General features: G+C 38.5%; 1 protein-coding gene and 1 non-coding gene across 2 annotated transcripts; both read right to left on the bottom strand.

The window, feature by feature from the left end:
- Positions 1-713: 713 nt before the first annotated feature.
- On the bottom strand, positions 714-786 carry Trnas-gga. The gene has a single exon. It is a non-coding gene; the product is annotated as a tRNA-Ser (tRNA).
- A 2,081-nt stretch (positions 787-2,867) lies between these two features.
- LOC117306897 lies at positions 2,868-23,348 on the bottom strand. Its single transcript, XM_033791459.1, has 21 exons — positions 23,295-23,348; positions 22,412-22,651; positions 21,895-22,158; positions 20,886-21,389; positions 19,813-20,110; positions 19,076-19,278; positions 17,582-17,701; positions 16,442-16,663; positions 15,464-15,616; positions 14,380-14,686; positions 13,523-13,787; positions 12,461-12,632; positions 11,364-11,583; positions 10,665-10,840; positions 9,511-9,639; positions 8,739-8,919; positions 7,913-7,939; positions 6,937-7,015; positions 6,632-6,681; positions 4,780-5,040; positions 2,868-3,906 (listed from the first exon to the last, which is right to left on the bottom strand). Exons 1-21 carry the CDS (start codon positions 23,346-23,348, stop codon positions 3,812-3,814), a joined length of 4,020 nt encoding a protein of 1,339 aa, XP_033647350.1. The 3' UTR covers positions 2,868-3,811.
- Positions 23,349-23,765: the final 417 nt, after the last annotated feature.

The raw sequence follows: 23,765 nt of genomic DNA, 5'->3' as shown, positions 1-23,765 counted from the left end.
TTAATTTTCCACGAATTTTATTTCGAGACCTCAGATTTAGAAGTTGAGGTCCCGAAATCAAGCACCTGAAAGCACACAACTTCGTGTGGCGAGGGTGTTTTTTATTTCATTCATATCTCGCAACTTCGACGACCAGTTGAGCTCAAATTTTGACAAAATTTGTTATTTTATATGTTAAGATACACAGAGTGAGAAGACTGGTCTTTGACAATTTCCAATAGTGTCCACAGCCTTTAAATTTCTTCAAGTTAGGATTTGGTTTGTATCGACATAATGCTCATTATGCAGTCCAACTTATCAATAAAAACTGCCATAAAAGTCAAAAGTGAAAGTTTAAGCTGATTACTTTACTTTAGGCCGACTATCTACGTGGACAACGTCAAAATACACGGTCGACGAGGCTGAAAAGTGAAGTCTTTTTTGCATGAAAAGAAGCCAAAACAGACTTAAGTTTCTTTTGTTTTAATCGCAAGTGCCCCCCCCCCTCCTCCCGTCAAAGACATCAGCCTCACATTATAATGTTTTTACCAACAAAACAGTAGTCGCTAAGTCAAGTAAACCATTCCTACCAAGCGACAAAACATTCTACGTTTTTATTATGAACCTACATTAGCCTTCTTTCATCAATTTTGGTTTTTACCCATACACCGATGTGTGTTAGCACTATATACTCAGTACTTTCCCGAGTCCTGTGAAAAAATATCACATGCATGTTACTCGGGTGGGATTCGAACCCACGACCCTTGCAATTCCAGAGCAGTGTCTTACCAACTAGACTACCGAGGTTGCCCGGTAGCAAGAGGCAGTTCGAATCCTAAATTGCAAGGGTCGTGGGTTCGAATCCCACCCGAGTAACATGCCTGTGATTTTGTTCACAGGACTCGGGAAAGTACTGAGTATACAGAGCTAACACACATCAGTGTATGGGTAAAACCAAAATTAATGTTCTTTATCCCCGATGCAAATTTAACATCTCTTATACTTCTTTCATCAAGAAAATATCTTTACTAGTAATTTTGAGAGTAGGCCCTAGCCTAAAGGATATTTTCTAGAGCAGTCATAATGTTTGTGTTGCATCCAATTTCACCGAGCTGTTTGAGCTTATGACTAAATGACAAAGTTAAGTTTTCATTCAAAGAATTGAACTGTGGCAGCGAATCGTATTAAACCAATAAGTTTCTTACCCTTCAGGTTTGTAAACTTTATTGCAGCGTTACACATTCCATTGTTCCGTCGGTTGAACACTCAGCGGAAGCAGCCGTCCTCGCTGTGGTGCCGGGTGCTGCAGCTCTGCCCTCGGCTACATGAGCGGTGCAGCTCTGGTACACGGCAGGCGGTGTATCACCGCTCTGGTACGGCGGGCTAAAGTCTTCTAGGTGGTGTTTAGTACCGTCTCCGCCAATAAACTTTTCCAAAGTGAATGTCCTCCTGTTGTCACTAATCCAGATTACCAGTGAGATGGAGCACGCAAAGCAACTGGAAGCTCAACAGTAAATCAAGACCAATGTGATGAGTAACTTGAACCTCTGGTCGTTCGAGCTCAACATCAATGTCAACAATTATTGTTGTATTGTTCGGTACTCAACTCCAAGGCGAATGATATAACAAGCCGAATCCTTACATGTTTAAACAAAGGCCAACTCACTGAGCATTGAGTGTATGCATAGGTTTTGAATGAGAAAGAAAGAGGGAAAGTTTCTTTAGCAGACAAGCAATGTGTAGAACCGCAAGCTGTGCCCTCTCCGTTGTATCATTGTATACGGTACATGTTTTCCCCATTCGGTATTGTCCAAAACAGCTGTACTAAAAGTACAAGAAACGCGCAAACTTCATTTGCATAACAAAGAGATTTGCACATAGGAATGCCAAAGAATTTAAGATGCTTAGAAACTCCAGAAGGAACAAAAAAGATGTTTCTGTGCTGTGGTACTGTATCGAAGGGTGTTTTGTGTTTGTTCAATAGCAACAGCTTTAGCGCAGGGAAGCGTTAGTGATTGAGTGAGAAAGAATAAAAAGTGAGCAACAATGTAACGTAGTTTTTGAGAAAGAACTAATTTTCCACGAATTTGATTTCGAGACCTCATGATCAGAACTAGATTTTGAGGTCCCGAAATCAAGCATATATAACAACTTTGTGTGGCAAGGGTTATTTTTTTTCATTATTCTCTCGCAACTTCGACGACCAATTGAGCTCAAATTTTCACAAGTTTGTTGTTTTGTGCATAATGTTGAGATACACCAAGTGAGAAGACTGGTCATTGACAATTTACCAAAGGTGTCCAGTGTCTTTAAAGTATCACTATGGTTTGTATATTGTGCAAGCTATATGCTCATCAGAGTCTGGCGAGGTACGCTGAGGGCCCTGTTGGCAGAAAGTTGAACCCTGCGTTCGCTGCGACCTCTGACAATCGAGCGTCTTTAGTTCAGGGTATCTGTGGAGCAGATTGGCCTACGTCTTTTATACTACACAAATGAACAAATATATAAATAATTTAACAAATAAATTAGATCAAATCAAATTGTCAAGACTTTTTTATCCATAATCAAGATTACATTTTATTCTCGGTAACCTTTACGTCAAAAACAAAATAATCATAGGTGTCGTCCCCCCCCCCCCCCCCCTCTTTGAAAAAAAGACACAATTTTCTTTTCAACAAAATTTATACTAATTCAATAACATTCAATAATGTAATCTGCTAGAATACCAAAAGATTCTTTTGAGATTACAGCGACATTAACATTATTCTCTTTTGGCAAATAGATACAAGTCAATAAAATTGGATCCACTAGACTTTTTGAACTGTCTCAAGAATCGTATTAGTTTAAATCTTTATATTTGTATACGCTTTTATTTGAATATGTCTACTCTCGATTTACATTCAAGTCGCGGCGGAATTGTTCTTAAAGTTTAAGATAAGTAAAAACACCAAGTAGCTAGTCGCTTGTGGTAAGAAACTATTGTCTTTAAATGTATATACTATTTTTCAAATTTACAAATATTGCAGGAAATGTACAAAGTCATTAATAAAACAAAATGTAATAAATAATCAAATTTAACGTCATCTAGGTTTTCCCTTCAACCAACTGGGTGGTGGCTTTTTAAATATTTAGCAAGTGATAAGAAATATATCAAACCTTTTTGCCCATTTTTATTTAAGTAAAATGCTTGTATATTATTACATACCTTTTTCTGATTTTGTCATCAAATAAGGTCAAATTTTTACAATCTCCTTTTTGCTCTTGAGCTTTGGCAAAGTAACTGTGTGCATTATTTAAGTAAATTGGTTTTACATTAATTTATTAAAAACACAGTAAACACGTTTTAAGACTATTCAGTGTACGTGCAATGCCTATACCCATCTTGACAAATGAACATTTATTAAAAACTAAAAGGACAATACTTGTGAAATGATGTCAACAAGCAGCATCTTTATTAGGAATAACACATTTGTCCCCTCATTTTCCATGGTTTCAATAAAACAATAGTTCCTATCATGCAATTAAAACACACCTGGTAGCAACGACCTTTCTACCAAAACATCTGCATCTGCGAAACCTTGTTTACAACTTCTAAATAACTTTTTTATATAGAAAACTAATCTACTGGCACTTTTTAAAGCATGATTAGCTATCAATACAAACGAGAAGGCCTTACGTCATCAAGAACGAGCTTCGTGATTGGTCAATTCATCTGGCTGTACACTTCTCCTCCATCATCAAAAGACCGTCCGAAATAAGCTGTGCATTGCACCTTTAGTCTCGGTGAACAAGTCAACTCGACCGACAGTGCAAAGTCTAAATGACGTAATGTTCAGGGGAATCCCCACGTGCCGATCAGCTCCCATGCACTCGTTGCATTGACGTCTACACTGGACACTTCTCGGCGGTACAGTCCCTCCGTAGCCGCTGAAATCAAACAGAAGTAAAGTTAAGTCAGTTAAAACTTGTTGTAGATTTAATAAGTTGAATTTGTTTCCTTTATTTTTCTGAAACACAAAATAGAATAAGTGTTTTTCCATTAGCTATTTTCAGGTACTATGGACACTTTTCTATGTCACTATTAGTTTTTTTTTTATACACCCAACCCAAACAGTACATACTGTTCAACATACCTCGACAGGCTAATTAGGTTGGTGAAGTGGTGTATTGCCTCGGACTCCCACCTGTGACCACGGTTCGAATTCCACCTGGGCACTAAGTGGATTGGGTTTTTAGTTTATTTCCTACTTGACTGCATTAGTTTTCCATGGAACAACGGATTTTCCTACATCTAAAACTGCAAATGTCTTGATTGTCTTCTCTCTTTTCGTTTGGCTATAATAAGAGTGTTGAGGAATATATCCAAATCCAAATATATCTACCCTTTTGGACACATGAAACATTTTAAAATTGCTGGCTATCGTCGATAGAGCATTTTACGAAGAAAAAATAACAAAAAAATGTATTCGCCCTCATTAAAATGCCCTAGCATGCCGAAAAGACAAAAAAATAAAATGACCGGCTTAGGTTTGATAATTTCTTTAGACTCGATGATTACAGTTTGCAATCCATTTTCTGTATAGCACAAGTTGTATGATTCATTCTTAATCTGTTTGTGTATTAGTTTTTGAATTTTTTTTCTCTGCATTTTTTGCATTGCTTGTTATGCGCAGTAGAGTATATTTAAATAGGTCACTGCGCAATATAAATTCCCGTATTATTTTTATTATGATGAGACTGGTCCTTGAAAAATTGATACTTGAATTATTTTTTAAATAATGCGTAAACTCAAAAACTTACCTCCCCACTCAAAGAATGCATTATTCCCCTCCGTTGCCATGACAATATCTGGAACATCAGAGACCTCAACAAACGGTACCCTCGACATTTCCATCAGGTATCCTTTACTCGATAAGTCCAGGTACCGTTCAGGCTCCATACTGGACCACGTTACGCCAAGGTCTCCACTGCGCATGATCGCTCGTCTGTTTTGGGACACCCCGAAGAGTTCCACCGTGTCCGGTTCCAAGGCAATGATACTGGCTACGTTATTGTCGATATCTGAAAGGATAATAATAATGTAGATAATGCACATTTTAAAATACATAAGTCATCATGGCACATTGGCATTAAATGAAACAGAAAATAGATTTGGAAACATTAAATACATGGACACTATTGGTAATTGTCAAAGACCAGTCTTCTCACTTGGTGTAGCTCAACATATGCATAAAATAACAAACCTGTGAAAATTTGAACTCAATTGGTCGTCGAAGTTATAATAATAATGGAAAAAACACCCTTGACACACGAAGTTGTGTGCTTTCAGATGCTTGATTTTGAGACCAAAAAAAATCTAATTCTGAGTTCTCGAAAATCAAATTCGTGGAAAATTCCTTCTCGAAAACTTAGCTACTTCAGAGGGAGCCGTTTCTCACAATGTTTTATACTACCAACAGCTCCCCCGTTACTTGTTACCGATAAGGTTTCATGCTAATAATTATTTCGAGTAATTACCAATAGTGTCCACTGCCTTTAACATTGTGAAAAGTAAGTTTGCTTGGGTAAAAAGTGGTGTCTTCAATCTTGTTTTGAAAGTCTCCAGAGAAACAAAGTTTCAAAGATGTTTTTTTTTTTTTTTGCATCGTTTATTTTGTGACACACACTATTAACGCCTACCTAAATATATATAATGAGTATGGAAGATGACCTTAGCTTTCGATCCAAACCGGACCTTCTTCAGAGGCATAAATATATAAGTATAAATAACATGTACGAGTAACATGCCTGTGATATTTTTTTCACAGGACTCGGGAAAGTACTGAGTATACAGTGCTTACACACATCGGTGTATGGGTAAAAAACTAAAATTAATATTTTTTATCCCCGATGCAAGTTTAACATCTATTATGTACAAGTATGTTTAACCACAACCATAAAATAAATGTCAGGTGAAATAAATGGAATTGAAATTTTGTGCCCTCTGTGAGGATTGCTGACCTAGACTTCCCCGATTTGTATAAAGTCGCAAGGCACTTGGTAGTCAGAGGTCAAAGGGTGGATTTCACAAAGAATCAAGACCAGTCTTATTTCGAGCTAGGACGAGTTACTCATCCTAACTTAGGATTAGCCTTAAGTTTTTAATATCTCTTAGGACTAGTCCTAAGTTAGGACTAGTCCTGAGTTAGGACTAGTCCTGAGTTAGGACTAGTCCTGAGTTAGGACTAGTCCTGAGTTAGGACTAGTCCTGAGTTAGGACTAGTCCTGAGTTAGGACTAGTCCTGAGTTAGGACTATAGCTCTTTGTGAAATTGACCCCGGCCTAATTGTGTACAAGCGACACCAAAGATCCAATCCCTTAGCTAAGTATAAGAACAAAAATGTGTAACGATCAAAATGAATGTGTATTTGGTTTGCTTTATTCTACTGCCGCAGAGTAGATACTCGGAGGTTCGGGAGATTTCTCAGTTCTGGTATAGAAAATAGACTGGAGTACTACTTTAGCTTATAGGATCGTAATTAACTGTACTGCCGCGGAGTCAGTTCTGAATTGGTCTCAACGTTTCGACACGCTTGCTCTAGTCATCGTCAGGAGACGATCAAAATGAACTATTTTATTTTAGTGGGAATTTACATATAAAAACGGCGCTTACCTTCCCAAGTCGTGCCATTGTCAAATGTGTATGAACACCGGGTCGGACCGCTGAAAACAAATAAACAAATCATATTAACGTACTGTTAACTTGATTGAACAAGAGCGAAACATCTTTTGAGGGATAACACAACAACCTTTGTTGGTTGTTTTTTGTGATTTATTTCATTTGTAAGCCTTTGTTGCATTATGGGGAAAAAAACACCCAAAAAACAAACTTTATTCTAAAATAATAATAACGATATTCTTTCATCAAACATAAATAAACGTTAAATGATGGCGGCACATTGTTTTCTTCCAACTTACTCGATGTACTCAAGAATGCAAACATAGACATATCCTGATTTGGGCTCCACGATGAAACCACGCTCGTAGTATGGGTAATCTGAGTGGGTGAATAATGTCAAATAAGTAATGTTATAAAACATTGTGAGAAACGGGTCCCTCTGAAGTAACGTAGTTTTTGAGAAAGCATTCACTTTAATACAATTGCTGAGGTTTCAACCATAATTGCTGTGGTTTCAACCATTTGTACATAATCTGCCTTGTCATTTTGTCAAGTAATCTTTATATTGTATATTTCTCTTTATATTTTTTATATGGAGCTGGTCTACTGTTGTAATTGCCTGCAAAGCATGATTAAAGTTTTTTGAATTGAATTGAATTGAATTGAATTGAATTTCTCACTCAAATAATGTTTGAATTGATTTCGAGACCTCGCGCTGAGGTCTGGAAATCAATTGCATCTTGAGTTCAAATTTTCACAGGTTTGTTACTTTGTGCATTTTGACAATATTACCAAAGTTGTCCATGTCTTTAAGTATCAATGTATTTATCACATCAATTGAACAATGACTAATGTCTAAAAGTTGCTCACTTTAACGGAAAAGTTACTACGGACCGATGTTGTATTTCATCCTTTTCCAGTTTTTTTTTTTATTTGGAAAAAATATTGAATAACATAATGGAGAAACCTGAGGTTCATCCACAGCCATTAAGAGAAACACTCTCAGGTCATAAATGTTGAAATAAAGCAAGTTTTAATATAAACTTTCACAAGTTCCCGACAACACTTTCAATAATTTTTCATTGAGGCGAGATCATCTAGTTTTTCTTGCTTTAATGTTCACTCTTATGTTGAAGGGTGTAACGGTTGTGAACTAATTGATTCATTTTCCCGAATGTTAAACAAGCATAATGAAAACGCTAACATTTACTGCGTCTTGCAGACTACAAAATATCTTTTAAAATATCTCTACATAATCTGAAATGTACAACTTACCGGGAAAGTCTGTGGTCTGACAGGCAGCTAAACAGAAATAGAAATAGATTTGATGAAAAACTACCGTATTCACACAATATTTCACTCAATGGTACATTCGTATGCAATGGCTGACATGGAAAATAACGTACAATACATCAGATGCAACCGAAATAAAAGGAACTGTAATGTGACGACTTCCAAATTTGTTTTGTTTACATTTTTTATTTGGTTGAACAAATAAAATCTAAATAATCCAGGATCCAATTTCATAGAGCTGCTGAAGAACAAAGTATGCTGAAGTAAAAAAAAAAAACTATCTTTGCTCAGTAAAACAGATTACCAGCCAAGTCTCCACACAACTGTTGTTGCTAAGTAAACAACAGCTAAATACCAATCACAAGCAATGTATATGGCATGACATTTTGGCCAGTAAAATAATAATAGTATAATAATTTATTTTTGTTATTGCGTCTTACATGAAAAAAAAATACTCAAAACGCTGTACAGAATTTTTACATAATATAAACATAAGCTAAAAAGAGATTACACTGTACAAGAAAAACGACAAAAATACAAACAATTAGATACACCAAAATCTGTAAAATAAGAAAGCTGTTTTCGTGCTTAAACAAATTTTGTGCTTAAGCAGTTCTTTAAATTGGCCAATCCAAGGCTTTGAATCAACGACCTCTGGATTAACGTGCCGGTAATACCCATAATTATTATTCACATATCCAGAAACAAATGTCCAACAGCCCTAATATTATATATTGTCATTTTTATTTAATGGCAAGATAATGCTGTTTATGAAACTGAAACATTCGGCGGGAAATGACAATCTTACCAGCCAGGTCAATAGTAACAGATCGTCTGCATCCAAGCAGCTCAAATCTCATCAACGGGAATGATGTATTCTCCAGGTAGCTCTGGGGACGTATACGGAGAAACGCGCCGTTGAACGGTAGGGGGATGATGTTCAGAGACGACGTCACGTTTTCGGTGTAGTTAAAATCGTTCACGAAAACCTGAAAAGTTTCATATGAAAAAAACAAAAAACTAAAAATCAAGAAAGAAGTGAGTGGGATCTATGACTTTATGTACCCGTTATGCGGAAACTATACTCAAAGATCAAGTATGGTGTTTTCTGGACTTTGTAATGAACATTTTAGTGATTGTCAGAACAAAATGTGTCCATAGGAGAGTGGATGAAACTGTCTTTGGAATGCTCTAAAACCTTTAAAGGCACTAGACATTGGAAATTACCCATAAATAATTGTTTCCATTAAAGCTTACTTGGTAACAGACCAATGGAAACCTGTTTATAGTATAAAACATTCTGAGAGACGGCTCCCACTAATGTAACATTGTTTTGGGGAAAGAGGTAACTTCTCACTCAACTAATAAAAACATCTTCAGCTGAAACATTTTAGGCTGATGAAAGCACACAAGAGAGTTGTTTCTCTTATTAGTCTCTTGCAACTTCGATGACCAACTGAGTTCGAATTTTCACAGGTTTTGTTATTTTGTGCTTTTGTTTAGATACACCAAGTGATAATATTGGTCTTTGACATTTTACTTAAGGTGTCCAGTGCCTTTGAAACAACAGCTCGGCATACCTGATCATAGTTGAACCACTCTAAACCGTCTTCGCTGTAACTCAACTTGTAAGACAAGACAGATTCACTGCTGTTAAATCCGGTCTGCATCATCACTCCACTGAAACGATGCATGCCACCAAATCGGATCTAAATCGGTCATGACAACAAACAACTTTATAATAATAAATCATATTTAGTGGAGAAGGCTCATCACTGAGACAACAAATTATTTTTCCTCAATTTAAAAAGAAAGAAAAAATACCATGGTTACTCCACAACCAAACTTAAAACAAAGATATTCATGTTCAAAGGTTCCGCACAGTGTAACCGGTAGGCTAAACAATTTTATCAATCAATTTTGTTTCCACAGTTTCAAAATCACAATCAGTATCAAATCATAGGCAATGTAAGTTGGAAATTAAGAAATAAATAGTTGTTTGATAAGATTAATTAAATGAATAATAAGCATGGACATTCGTGAAACTGTGGGGGACCCATACAGAATGCAAGGCTTAAGAGTATGGTTCCCTGAGCAAGCTTGTGCATTGAGCCGATAATTATTTAAATTAAGCCGATGATTTTTTAAATTCATTTAAAAACCAAATAATTATAAAAAGTTTAAGATGTGGGGGGGGGGGAGGTGGCATATGGGAAATCCCATGCAATCAGTTGTACGGACCCACTCCACACGCAATGATTTGAAACCAAGTGCAACTCGAATCAGCACCCACTGAGGTGAAAGAAAGTTAATAAATCAAGAAAAAACAACCAATTTTGGTATGTAAAAAGTCAGCGTAGACTATTTTGAACAATCCTTTTTTTAAGTCCAACAGAATCAAACGAAACTTGCCGTTGGATGGGTTTCTAGGGTGCCATATTTAAAATTAATATAAGATGAAGATGGTAACAATTATCTCCCCCATAGTTGGTTCGAAAAGAGCATTATTTTGGTAACAACTCACAATCAAGACAGGTGTCCACGACTCAGACAGCATTAACATGCTCCCTTTTCTCTCATAATCTGAGCTCTTTCTGGACTAAATTTTCGGCACTCTGGTGTTGTGGTATGGTTACCATTGTGGCAGCGCGAGGCAGATTTCTAATTAGCCCACGTGATTAAAAAAATTGTCCCGTGACATGATAATTTACATACAGCTCCTTTGATTCATTACCTCAATGTAATCGTTTCCCTGGTATGGATTCATATCTCGTATCGCTGGTGCCCATCCAGATTCAGAGTTGAGTCGAGCCATTTGTGGGGAGTAGGAGTCATTGAGATAGGAACTGGCTGTTATTTGGCAGTCTTGGATCTGGTAGTCATTCTCAACACCAAGAATCTCAAAGCATCCTGTAGTTATGGAAACACAGACAACAAATTGTAACATTAAAGGCACTGGATACTGTTGGTAAATGGATACAATAGTAATCATAGATGTTTTACCAGTATTTGTATGAGGGAGAGAATTTTTGTCGTTTTGTTTATTCGCTCTTGGATTTTACTCTTTGGTGTTTGAATGTATTCTAGTATAGTAGCTTAAATGCAATTCAGCCCTTTGACTGCAAAGTTTGACTATTATAAAACCAATAATAACATCCCCTTGTGTGAGTTTACCAACCTCCCTCGAAGGGAAGACCATCTAAACAAACAATGGCATAATTATAATTTTCTGCAAGGTGGTTTATGGGGCTAAAAATAAGACCTTTATATCCCATGACTTCAAAATGGAAATCCCACTTTTCCTAGATAGGTATTGCCTTGATTTGTATAATTCTTCTTGCATAATAGTCTGGGCATAATGGATCGAACATCGATCTTTTACCAGTCAGTAAGTATCGATTATCGATCTTCTACCCGTATAATAATTTCTTACTCTCAGTGTTGAATGACAAATCCATGATCAGGGTCTCTGTCTTGAAGACTTCTCCCAAGATGATGTTCCCATCATCGTCTGCTCCGTCGTGCTTGTAGTAGACGATCTCTATTGGCACGGTGGTATTGATGAAGTTCATATCAATTGGCATGTATCGATTAGGATCCATCGATATATTGAACCACACGGTGAAGGTATCGGTAAAATACATTTCTGCAAACTGATTTGGAAAAGAAAATTGATTATCTTTTATTGTTTTCTTTCAGGAAAGGCGTATCTAACAAAAGTTGTGAGTTACAGAATATGGTGTTTATCACAGCTTGACGAATTATATAGCTAGGATATAAAATTATGGAACGAGTTAACATTATGACGGTTATAAAACGTTGGTTTAGGCTTAAAGCTCGTCCTTTTTCCTATTTATTACGCATTAGTGCATATTAGGCCGAAATGGACACCCTTTGTTTTGTAGCCAAAGGACAAGTTGTTTCTGTATTTTCGTATTATGGGGAAAATCAAATATAAACTGTTATAACTCATTCATCCGCACCAATGTGAATTGAGTCTTATCACTACATTATGTTTTTCTGCCCCGTCCAGATTGAAAGTGTTGCAGTCTGGGCCCAATTTTATTGAGCTGCATAAAAAAAATCAAAAGAAGTAGCTAAGCATAACAAAATTACGCTTAACTGAATAAGGTTCCTAGCTAAACTACCATGTCACAAAAGCAATTTCTGACTGGTATCCTGCTAAGCTTAGGCAGCTTTTTCAAATCGGGCACAGGATGGTCTCATCCCACTGCACGTCGGTTCAACTTTCTCAGCCGAAGTTCTTCGAAAAAGCAATATGCCCTTTTCGAAACGACGGCTTCGGCTTTGGATTCGGCTCAGGCTAGCATGGCACCGCCGGTTGTTTTGATAATCGCGCGTGCTTTGCGTACGCGCTCAGGGCTTCAGACGAGAGGACGGAGCCTCGTGCCGAATCCAAATCCTATAAGCAGTGGTTTCGAAAAGGGCTATAGTACAGCAAGTCACCGGTTGGTTTATCAGTCTTTGTGGTTCTATGTGATATTGGTACAAGATATTTAAGCTGCTTACGTGAAGTTTATAGCCGGCCTCTGTGGTCTTCAAGCAGAGTGGGGGACCTTTAATCTCAACATCGGGGTCCAGTTCGAGATAGTAAGGAAGCATGAGGTAGATCATGACACTATGGGCGTGGCTGCTTGAGGTGTTGAGGTGGTAGACTGATAGCTCGGTTAACAACAAGTCACTGTAAGCAAATGATTTGTTGTTAGAGAAGTCAGTGTTCTATGCAGTTGTTGTGACATGGTTATTAGTGTAGGAAGAAAAAGAAAAAAAGTAAACTTGAGGGTACAACCATGTGTACATCTCTTTTGTGAAAGTGTTAGCTCTGAAGAGAGCCGGTGTTGTCTCGATGTTTCAAACAGTATACTCTGCTCGTCTTCAGGAGAAGGTTTATCAGTTTAATAGGTTTTAGTTTCCTTTCTTAAGTTAAAGGCAGTGGACACTATTGGTAATTACTCAAAATAATTATCATCATGAAACCTTAATTGGTGACTAGTAATGGAGAGAGGTTGATGGTATAAAACATTGTGAGAAACGGCTCCCTCTATTGACATAGTTTACGAGAAAGAAGTAATTTTCCACGAATTTGATTTCGAGACCTCAAGTTTAGAACTTGAGGTCTCGAAATCAAACATCTGAACGCACACAGATTCGTGTGACAAGGGTGTTTTTTATTTCATTATTATCTCGCAACTTCGACGACCGATTGAGCTCAAATTTTCACAGGTTTGTTATTTTATGCATATGCTGAGATACACCAAGTGTGAAGACTAGTCTTTGACAATTACCAATAGTGTCCGCTGTCTTCGAGTAAACTCAAAACAAAAACCAACTAAAACAGGATTTGAACATGAGACATCCAGTCGATATACAGGCGCTCTACCATCTGAGCTATCTAGCACTATATTTGGTTTTCTCCCTACAATGTTCTGGGTGCCAGCTGAAGCCATTCAGCTATTTCAATTCGTCAGGGAGCCGTTTCTCAAAATGTTTTATACTACAACAGGTCCCCATTCCTCTTTACCAAGTGTTTTTTTTGTTAATGCTAACAATTAGTTTGACTGCGTGACCTACCCTTGCTGTGTGACCAAAGGATCATATTCTGGTATTGTGATGTTGAACTCCACCTCCGGGTACTCGGCTCCCGTCTTAGTCACCCCGATGGTCTGGTTGAAGTGGGTCTGTCGACCGAGGCTGTAGTCGAAGTAGATGTCGAACATGAGTTCCGATCCGTCGACCAGATCAAAATGATCGGCGAGCTGGATCTCGAGTGAGATGAGGATTTCGTCTTCCTCGGGGAGGGCGTACTCAGGGTTATACTGATAGTAGTAGGTCGTTCCTAAAGAGAGTGGAATACGTTGGAAAATATCTCATTTTTAAAAATTACATAATTCATAGTTGACAGGGGTTTTTGTAATACTTGTGTATAACATTGACAGCCCATGTTGACACTTTCTACATAAATAGGCTTGTGCACAAAAATACTGTTTTACTACCATGTGTAAACACATACTAATTAACATAAACGATCATGTTTGTAATTTTCTTTGTTTTCTTTGTCAAACTGTCTCTACACTTATGGAAAGATGTTAAAAGTGTTAAATCAAAACGAGTTACCCATGTTTTCCGACAGTCTACTGGTTGAAGACCGGTGATGGGGAAGCCGTGTAAATTTAACAGGGCCGAGGCAGCGCAGGGTTAAATTATTACAGGAAAATCACATCTACATCTACATAATATTCGGCTACTTATCAAAGCCTACTCAGCATCTAGACAAGGGTGCGGCTGCCGACGGTGGACGGTTTGTGTGCTCAGTGGGTGCCAAATTATGTACAAAAATAGAGAAGTAAAAAAAACCATGACTGTTGATGCCTACTCCTTTGTGATGGCCTCCTTGCACATTGGCAGCGTAAAAACGAGTGCACACTTACCGTGATTTGTGATGACTCCTAAGTCAATGAACGCAGAGTCGTTCTGGCTCGTAGAATACGTTGAGTTATACACGGGTTCGATCTCATACAGCTGATGGCACGCATAGTTCTTACCGACGTGTAGGAGCTTCATATCAACCACCGTCAGGAACGCTTCGTTCGCGGCGGTCGGCAGGCTGATGTTGATGGTCATCGGTGTGCTCATTGCCGGAGTTGTAATCTTCATGTGGTACGTCTCCTTCGAGCCGATCGTCATGATGACGACATCACTCGGTGGTATGATTTCAAACCTCGGCTGGGGATGAGTCTGATCATTGGAACAAGAATGATTGTGTTATTATAGTATCCACCAATCCGACGCCCGTTGGTATGGTCACGGACTCTTCAGTGGACATCTCCATTATTTCTTATTCTAGGTTTAATGCAATGCGTGCTTTGTGGACCAGAGCCTATACAAGCGTTGCTTCATAATGAACCCCTCTTACCTTTTTCCTCATCGATATTTATTTCATTTTTACAACTGCCGGGTATTGAAGATGAATTTGGTGAACTTAAAGAAAAGGTGTTTTTTCAGCTGCTCTGCTATTAAGTGTTTATCTTCAGAAAAAAAGTAGACAGATGCAACATGATATGGTAGCCTATTGAGATTTCAATTGACGGCATCTCGGAGTACACACAGGTAGTGCACAAGTTAGGTCAATTTGCAACTCCCATTTTGAACCCATTTGATGAGATGCTGACCTTTCGTCAGGTGACGTCTATTTCTACGATTAAATGTCAATTTTACTCAAATCTTAGTCGCTAGACTCTGCTGTTTTGTGCGTTCATGTTTGAGATCACATTGTACCAATTTCTCTTTATAACGAATGCTAGTTGTATATTCCATTCCCATTGTGTTCTTAGACTTTAATTTGTTGCTTTTCCATTGTTTTACATGAATCATTTTGTCATGTTTTAAAATGGGTACAGTTTTTAAGCAATTTTTAAGCAATTGTTACTTTGTCCTCAAGTGTATTTAATACAACCGTTTTTATATTAAGGTTACAACTAATTTTCGTATTGTATTCTATTTTATTTTACCTACCTCTGAATAGAGGTTATCTTGCGTGGCATTAAAGGCTGCTCGGAAGTAGTACTCGTTGTGTTCATTCAGGGACAGTGCGCCCGACAACCAGATCTGATCATCCTCCATAACAGTGTCATTGTTCTCTAGACGAACTACCAGTTGTACTCGCACCTTTTGTTCAAGTGAGGAAAAGATGAAAACAAATATAAAGACCAACACCTAAAAAGTTAAAGTATGATTTGCGGTCAATGAAAACATGTGCCAATAAGGAACGTGACAGATTTTGAGAGAAAAAAAAAATCGTCTAAGATCACATTCTAATGATGACTATGATAGTAGGAAACAACCCTTGAAACATTTATGTCAGAAACGCCAAATTTGATGAGAAATAAATAAAACAAATTCACGTTTGCGGTTTACCGCCCAGTCAGCGTTTTGTACATTGTTATTTTAATCGATGTCATGCAAACTGTGTAATCGGTTTTTCATTATTTTCTGGTGAGTAGACACGGATGGTCGATTGGTCTCAAATTTCTACAGGTTTATCAGTTTATGTATTTGATGGCTTACATAAAGTGCTTTTGCCAGCAACTGTTTTGTTAGCAAAAACAAATCATGTCTTTTAAAGGGAAGGTACGTTCGGTAATTACTCAAAACAAACATTAACTTAAAAACTGACATGGTTACGAGCATTGGAGAGATGTTGGTGGAACAAAACATTGTGGAAAACGACTCCCTCTGAAGTAGCGTAGTTTTTGAGAAAGAGGTAATTTCTCACTAAAACAATAAAAGACTTCTAGCTAGAAGTCTATTCCTATCTGAGAGCACACAAATTCGTCCAACAAGGATGTTTTTTTCCGTCCTCATTTTCTCGCAACTTCGATGACAAATTGAGCCCAAATTTTCACAGGCTTATGATGGGATACACCAAGTGAGAACACTGGTCTTTGACAATTACCAAACGTGTACAATGCCTTTAAGTCAATTTATCCTTACCTTATTTAAATCTGAGACTAGCTCCGGTCCGTAAGGCATCATGTTAGCGATTGCTCCTGCATCGATTGACGCCTTATCCACATGATCATCTCCGGTTGTGGAGTTATACATAGTCGTCAAGAAGGTGCCATTAACACACGGGACGTTCCATCCCGACCCGATGAGCCTAGCTTCACACACTGTGGTGCGATACGGATCGATCCGATCGCTGAAAAACTGAACCTGAATCATAAACAAATTGATAAATTTAATCAATAAAACTGTTGATAATAAAAACATTATACTTGGGTCTTATGTAGCACGTTATACAACCAGGGATGTATCAAAGCGGTCATTATTTTGTATGTGGAGCTACGTTTTTTAAAAGTTTGATATCTATTCTTTTACATAGCACCATGTAATGGTTCGCAAGGTGCTATGGTGCAATATCATAGCCAATCAAACCAGGAACACCTTGGTTCTTTTAGTTACGTGTGTCATTTAATACAACACACGGGACTAAAACGGATTTACATGTACGTCCCATCCGAAGGAAACAGCAATGGTTAAGTGTCTTGCTTAAGGACACAAGTGTCACGACTGTGACTCGAACTCACACTCTGCTGAATATTTGCTTGATAAAATGATTATCATAAAATATATTGAAAACAACCTACCAGAAAACGTACAGAAGGAAAGGGATTTGATATTATTGTAAGAATTATCAATTACGTAGAATCTCCGCTAGTCCATCAGTCAAAGCAACCGGTCGCCCAATATATCAATACATCAAATGATCAATCATTGATCAATTATTCTGACAATACATATTTAGATATTATTGATCGAATGACTAGCCAGCAAGCAAACCAGTCAATCAATTGATGAATTCCATTTAACAATCTCTGTAAAACTGTATTGATCATAAACTGATAAATTGACCAGTTAATCTTGGAGCAATTAAATAATCATTCACTCGATCGATCAGTTGAGCACTTAATCAATTAATTCAATTAGTCGATTGGTAAATTAACAAAAAACTATTTTTCTTTCAATTACTTAATGACAAATATTTTAATGAAATAATTAACAAGTTATAAAAATCAATCAATTTTAATTCCGGATATTCTTTAATTTTTTTATGGAATAAAATGAACTAACCTTATAGTCTGATATCGATCCGAATGGTATATAAATGTCAAGATTGAAGACAACAGCGCCCCCTATCGTGACCATGGACTCAGAATTGAGCTTGGTGAACGCAATCTCAGGAATATGGGTCTGGAAAAGAACAAGTCAAACTCATCAATGATTATCTCTCGGGACATTCTTAAATTCTTTATAAAATGATCGTCTTCAATCTCGAATAGCAAAGACAAACTTTCTGGACTTAAATGTTACAACACAATTATTTTTGCAATAGCCTTCAATACTTCTTTCTGTATCAATTAAATTTTGGTTTTGTAATTACTTCACAATCTCTATTAACTTTGACTTCTCTTTTGTTTTCATCTCAAAGCGCATAGAGACTTCTATGTGATTGTGATATGCGCTATACAAATAATGTATTATTATTATTCATCAACACCAGTCGACTGCACAGCAGGCGGACACAAGCTTTTCCCATCCTCTCCTGTCTTGTGCGATTTTCTGAATCTCAAGCGGGGAGAGAAGAAAATCCGGGGAGACTAATCTTCCAATGTACTCAGGGTACAGCAGGCGCTGACGACCTTGTTTGCGCCGGCCATGCGATGTGGAGTACAGAGCGTAGATGTTGAGTGGCTCGTTGGTGGGTTTCCGCAGGATGTGTCCGACCCATCTGAGTTGTCGTTTTTGGATGGTCTGGGTTAATACACTTTGGTGGCTGAGGTTGTACAACGTGGTGTTAGTAACCCTAGGCTGTCGAGACGTTTTATTCTCAGTATGATTCGGATGCAGTTAGTGTGATAGCTATTGGGATATGCAGTGAGGTGCTTGGTCAGGATCCATGTCTCACAGCCAAAACGTTTTCGTATAATACTTTCTCATATGCAATCAACGGTTGTACTTTTATTGTTTAACTTTCTTTTTGTGAGCGATCGCCAAACACATCACACACATCACAGGCTATACGGATGGCCACTACAAGGTGAGGGCAACAGATACTTGGGATATTAACCCAAATCAACTGTCACCATACCGGAATACCTTGTCCTCTGCTCCTAGGGCTGAAGCAGGCTTACCCCTTTCACAATCTGTAAGGATGTAGACTTGGGCCCTTTTCGAAACCACTGCTTCGGCTTTGGATTCGGCTCAGGCTAGCTTTTCAATTGGCCCCGCGGTTGTTTTGACAATATTGCACGTGCTTTGCATGTACACGTTCAGGGCTTCAGACGAGAGAACGGAGCCTGAAGCCGAAACCAAAGCCGAAGCCGTGGTTTCGAAAAGGGCAATAATATCATCCAATTTGGTTATTAAAGTAGAATGTACTTTCGATCCTTACCAACCGTTTATGAAGCATCCCTTTACACAGGCACACTTTGTATATAACTTAAAGCATATACCTTTTTCTGCTCATAAGTTAAATACATATACTACAAACACAAGACAATATTTACAGAACTAAGAGTAATTACAATTGTTTTGTTCTTCTTTAAAACCAATGAAAATACTTACAAAGTTAGTAAATGCAGGCTCGACATCAACTCCAATTTCTTCTGGTACCACAAAGAGTTGAGTGTCTCCAACTTTGACTGTGGCTTCAAACTCTTGCTTCTCTGGCTCAGTCAGGTTGTCGGGAGGTATGGCATCATCTTCCAGTTTGACGACAACTTGGGCAATCATTTTATTGGCGCCAGAATCAGTGATTGGTTTGGAGCCTGCATTTGGAGACGGGAAGATGAATTAATTTGGTGTTTGTCCCTTGAGGCAAAGTATACATTTGGTTCTTGCAAATGTTATATTATTGTTTTAATCATATGCAAATGCAGATACTTAGGAATAAAACTAACCTGTACAAATTTAATATTAAAGTGGTTAGCGTTTTTGAGATATCCGCGCCTAGACAATAATCCGTAAATGTAATACCCAATCTCAGAAACGCAGAAAAGTTTCTCAGATTGAAATCTTGATTCCCTCTTTCTAATATCTCATTAATTTGAAGAGAATTGTTTCTCAAAACGTTATACATTATTAACAGCTTCTTTATACCAAGAATATTACGTATATTACGACAAAAAGGCAAAAGACTTTATTAAATACAATATAAAATAATATTTATAAAAACAATTGTAATTTTATCAATTCCACCGAGGTATTGTTTTTGGATGGCCGTGATTAGAAACAACCATCGAACAACAGATATTCGTGTGCATGTATGTGGTGCTTAACGTACTCGGTTGTTGTAATCATACCTGTATTTTTCACTGGTCCAATGTCCAGCACAGACCTATCCCGGTGTCCGTCCTCCTCATAGGAGAGGTACTGCACGGGTCGATCGGTCTGAAAACACGGCAGGTTGCGTCCCCCGCTGATGAGCTTGGTCCGACAGACGCTCAGGCTGGTATTGGTGGTGACTACGTCCATCCAGTAGGTCGCTGCGGAGTTTGCCGGGGTCGAGACCGTGAGGTGGTACACAGCTAAACCTCCTGCCCGTAGAAACTTGCTCTGTCCCGGCACGAGGCTGAGGTCAAACTGGGGAGTGTCGTCGTCCTGATCGGAGAGTAAAAAAAAAAAAAAACAGTCCTCTATTAATAACTTTATTTATTTGGATTATATAAATACAAAATCTTTATAAAGGATAACCATATCGGCAAAAGCTTTTTTGGTCAAAGTACCGTTAGATATAACTGTCACCAGCATAAGCAACACCGTGAAAAAAAAAAAAAAAAAAAGAGAAAATAACGCAAGCGTGCTCATGTCAAACATGTTTTTGCTTGTCCACTAACCTAAAATAACACTCTTGATCAAAAGAAATGTTAACTGACATCTCTTGTTTGTATAGTTTCCCATGCAGCCAATATATTGAATGCAAATTTTTTCTTTTAAAGACACGAACAAACTGAACGAGAACAACTTTGTGACTGGAGGTTCTTCCTCCCCTGAGATTCTGTCTCCCCGGAAATGTTGCCCCCATACGGCAAACTATTTGTTTCCTGATCCCCCACCCCTGGCTATGCCACTAATGAAAACAGTTGACAGTTTTCGCATTGTTGTAATTTAGACAGTGGCGTTCAACTGTATTTTTATTAAAGTGGTGCTAAAGATAGGTCATTGTGTGATAAACTTGATAACAGTTTGGTAATACAAACATGCATGAAATTTGGTTATTTGAAAAACAGTAACCCTAATCGAGTACAATAGCTGACCTAGTTGAAGATGAATACGTGGTGTGAGCCCTAATAATAGGCGTCTCATGACTTAGTAACGGAAGAGTAGAAAGAGTAAGAATATCCTGCCCGCTATAAATATGAAGGTTCTTAATTACCTCTCGAAGCTCAGGCAGCCCGAAATTTACAATGTAATCCATAGACCCCAGCCATGTTCCCGTCCATCCGTACTCCGCCTGGACCGTCACGGTGACATTCTCACCATCAACCAGCTCAGCATGGTCCTCCCAGTGTAAGCTGACCTCCACCACAAACTCCCCATCCGCCCTCTCCGTCTGCATCCACGCCTCCAAGCTGTTGGTGACCACGCCCAGATCTACCAGGTATTGATAGGCCACGCCCTCCTCTGACGTAGACACGTTGGTGTGCGACGATCTGTCCAGGGTGTGACAGTGGAAGTCCGGGCCGATTTTGACCACCTCGACGCGGCAGATGCTGAACATGGGCTGGTTGTTGACGGGAGCTCTTTGGGAGGTGATGTTGAGGAGGAGGGGGTAGTAGGTTGTCTCTGGGGGAATGTTGACGGTGATGTTGAAGGACACGGCTGAATGGTTGTACAGGAAATAATCTTTGCCTCGATTCATCAAATTAAACGTTGGTTTCTTTATAAGGGGAGAAAAAGAGAGCAAGAAAAAGAAATCAAATAATTGAAACGACAAATCTTGAGAAGTGGAGTTTCAGAGACATGACAAAATAGGTTACAATGTTGTATTCCTATAAAAACGTACGTCAAAGTACGTATGTTTTCTTGGGGAGGTTTCGATTTGGTGGGTGTAGGCCTAACGCATTCTTAGTTCGATCGTCTACATAACATATGTTAATATTTGCATCTGGGATAAAGCATATAATTTGTAACCACTATTATCCCACCCAAGTGATCTGCATGTGAATTTGTTTCACAGATCTCGGGGAAGTACGTCATTCCAGAGAGTTTAAAGTGTTTAATACAAATCGGTGTAAAGGGTTATAACAATACATACACATGCTGTACGACATGCTTGGTCGATATTTGAATATTCATAGGGTTTAACAGTTGCATTTTGTTTCTGAGAGGACGTTGGGATTGGACTGAATGGGTTCATTAATTATATGAATAACAAAATGTACCTTATCAATGCTTGAATATTCATGATGTTGGTTATCCACGGCCGTGATTGGTGCTTCAGACACCCATAGGATATCTTGGTCAACCATCTCGTAACGGACACCGGCCGTGACGTAGAACAGCGACCCGTTGGAGACGTCTGGGTGATCCACTAGAAGCTCGGCAGTAACGAGTAATTTCAGTTTGCTGTCGTCAGTCTGGTGCCGTCTACCAAGATTGGTGATACCGCCAAAGTTGAACTGGACGTAATCTGCATGTTCGCCGTCCTGTTATTGAACAACATAAATTTAAAATTTAAAATTAAATAATAAAAAACATGCAACTGTCGGCGGTCTCTCTATTTTTTATCATCTTTGTTGGGTGCCAGTCAGAAGGCATTGAACCTGTTAGATCCGGTAGTCAGGAATAACACCAAAGTTGTCCATATCAATCTTGAAAATGGCACGATGAGATCGCCACATAAGGGGGATTTGACTTTTCACAAACTGTCGTTGTTTTTTACAAACTACCATTCCTCACCTCTTGGTTAAACTCCGGCACTAGGTTGCCGGCACAGGGTACATTGTAGCCTCTGTAGACCACCTCAGCACGGCAGATTGACATGACTGCCTGGTTGGAGAGGTACGGCATGGAGACATCAACAATGAAGACCGAGGTGGTATTCTCTGGGATGTCGATACTGATCACGAAACCCACAGTACCACCAGCGGTTACGGCGTAGCCATCTACAGCGTAAAACTCGATCACAGGATCAACGGTCTAATGGGAAATGTTTTGAAAAAGGAAAAACAAAATGCTGAACTTGTTGTTTTGTAAACAAACAATTGTTGTTGTGAGAGACACCTTACATCACAAGCCCGGACAACCACTTCAAAGTGAGGGCACTTAACTGTTTTGTGATCTAGACCCAAATCTACTGCCACCAGAGGGCTTACACAGCAACCGGCGTAGCCAGCACCCCTGTTCCGGTTGGGTGGGAGGGGGGTGGGGGTATTGCTCTAATAAGTGGGGCCCAGGGGAATGGGTTTGTCAGTGGGTTTGGGGAAGGGGAGCGGTCATGTTTTGTTCCCTTTTTCTGAAGGGGCACGCTGCGGTTGGTCACAATTCACTTATGTCATTTTCTGGTCACAGAAGCGATCCGGATTGCGATCGCTTATACATTTTTAATATTACAAAAGCGCATGTTCCTCAGTATCCTCTGATAGTCTTCAGAACAAAACAAAGGTGAAGTTTGTGTGAGGAATTTTCAATGATGCGCGTAGACGGGGAACAAAAATCTTATATTAAGCTCATCACCGTGCAAAGTTTTAAATCTTAAAATGCTAAAACTGTTAATTTATGCGACAATATTTCTCAAACTGCATGGGTGCGAAAGTTGTTGAATCTACAAAACAAAACTTACCATGTCCGGCATCATTGTGGTGAGTGTCGTAATTGCACGTTGACTGGAGTACATTTGAATGCCATCTACCACCACGGTGACCCCTAACCAGTACTTGGTACCGTTGATGATGTCAGAGCTATCAGTGATGTAAACAACCGCTTCCGTTGAAATTGTATTCTTCTCGTTGCTGAGTTCACCATCTCGAAGTCCTGATTTTTAACATTGAATACATTTTTTAAAAGAAACATTATAGAAATTTTAAGAACAAGTAAAATAAAAATCGTCTAGAATCACAGTTTACATAAAACGTACACGATCTAATGATGATGGTGGAAATCCTTGAAATATCTATGTTTGAAATGTCGATGAGAAATAAGTAAAACTAATTTCCCGTTTGGTGTTTATCGCTCAGTGATAAATCGATGTCATGTTAACAATGTGTAAACGGATTTAACTATTTTCTTGTGACCCAGATAGCCGATCTATCTT

The sequence above is a fragment of the Asterias rubens genome, chromosome 2, assembly GCF_902459465.1.
Source record: "Asterias rubens chromosome 2, eAstRub1.3, whole genome shotgun sequence".
Taxonomy (NCBI): domain Eukaryota; kingdom Metazoa; phylum Echinodermata; class Asteroidea; order Forcipulatida; family Asteriidae; genus Asterias; species Asterias rubens.
The sequence above is the reverse complement of the archived record's forward strand: the minus strand, read 5'-3'. Positions and strand labels throughout refer to the sequence as shown.

Excerpts from the sequence above, each read along its gene's own strand:
- LOC117306897 (XM_033791459.1), bottom strand. The coding sequence starts at position 23,348 with ATGTACTCCAGTCAACGTGCAATTACGACACTCACCACAATGATGCCG. Across the intron at positions 22,652-23,294 it reads CCACAATGATGCCGGACATG|ACCGTTGATCCTGTGATCGA; the intron begins GTAAGTTTTGTT and ends ATTTCCCATTAG. Across the intron at positions 22,159-22,411 it reads TGCCGGAGTTTAACCAAGAG|GACGGCGAACATGCAGATTA; the intron begins GTGAGGAATGGT and ends GTTCAATAACAG.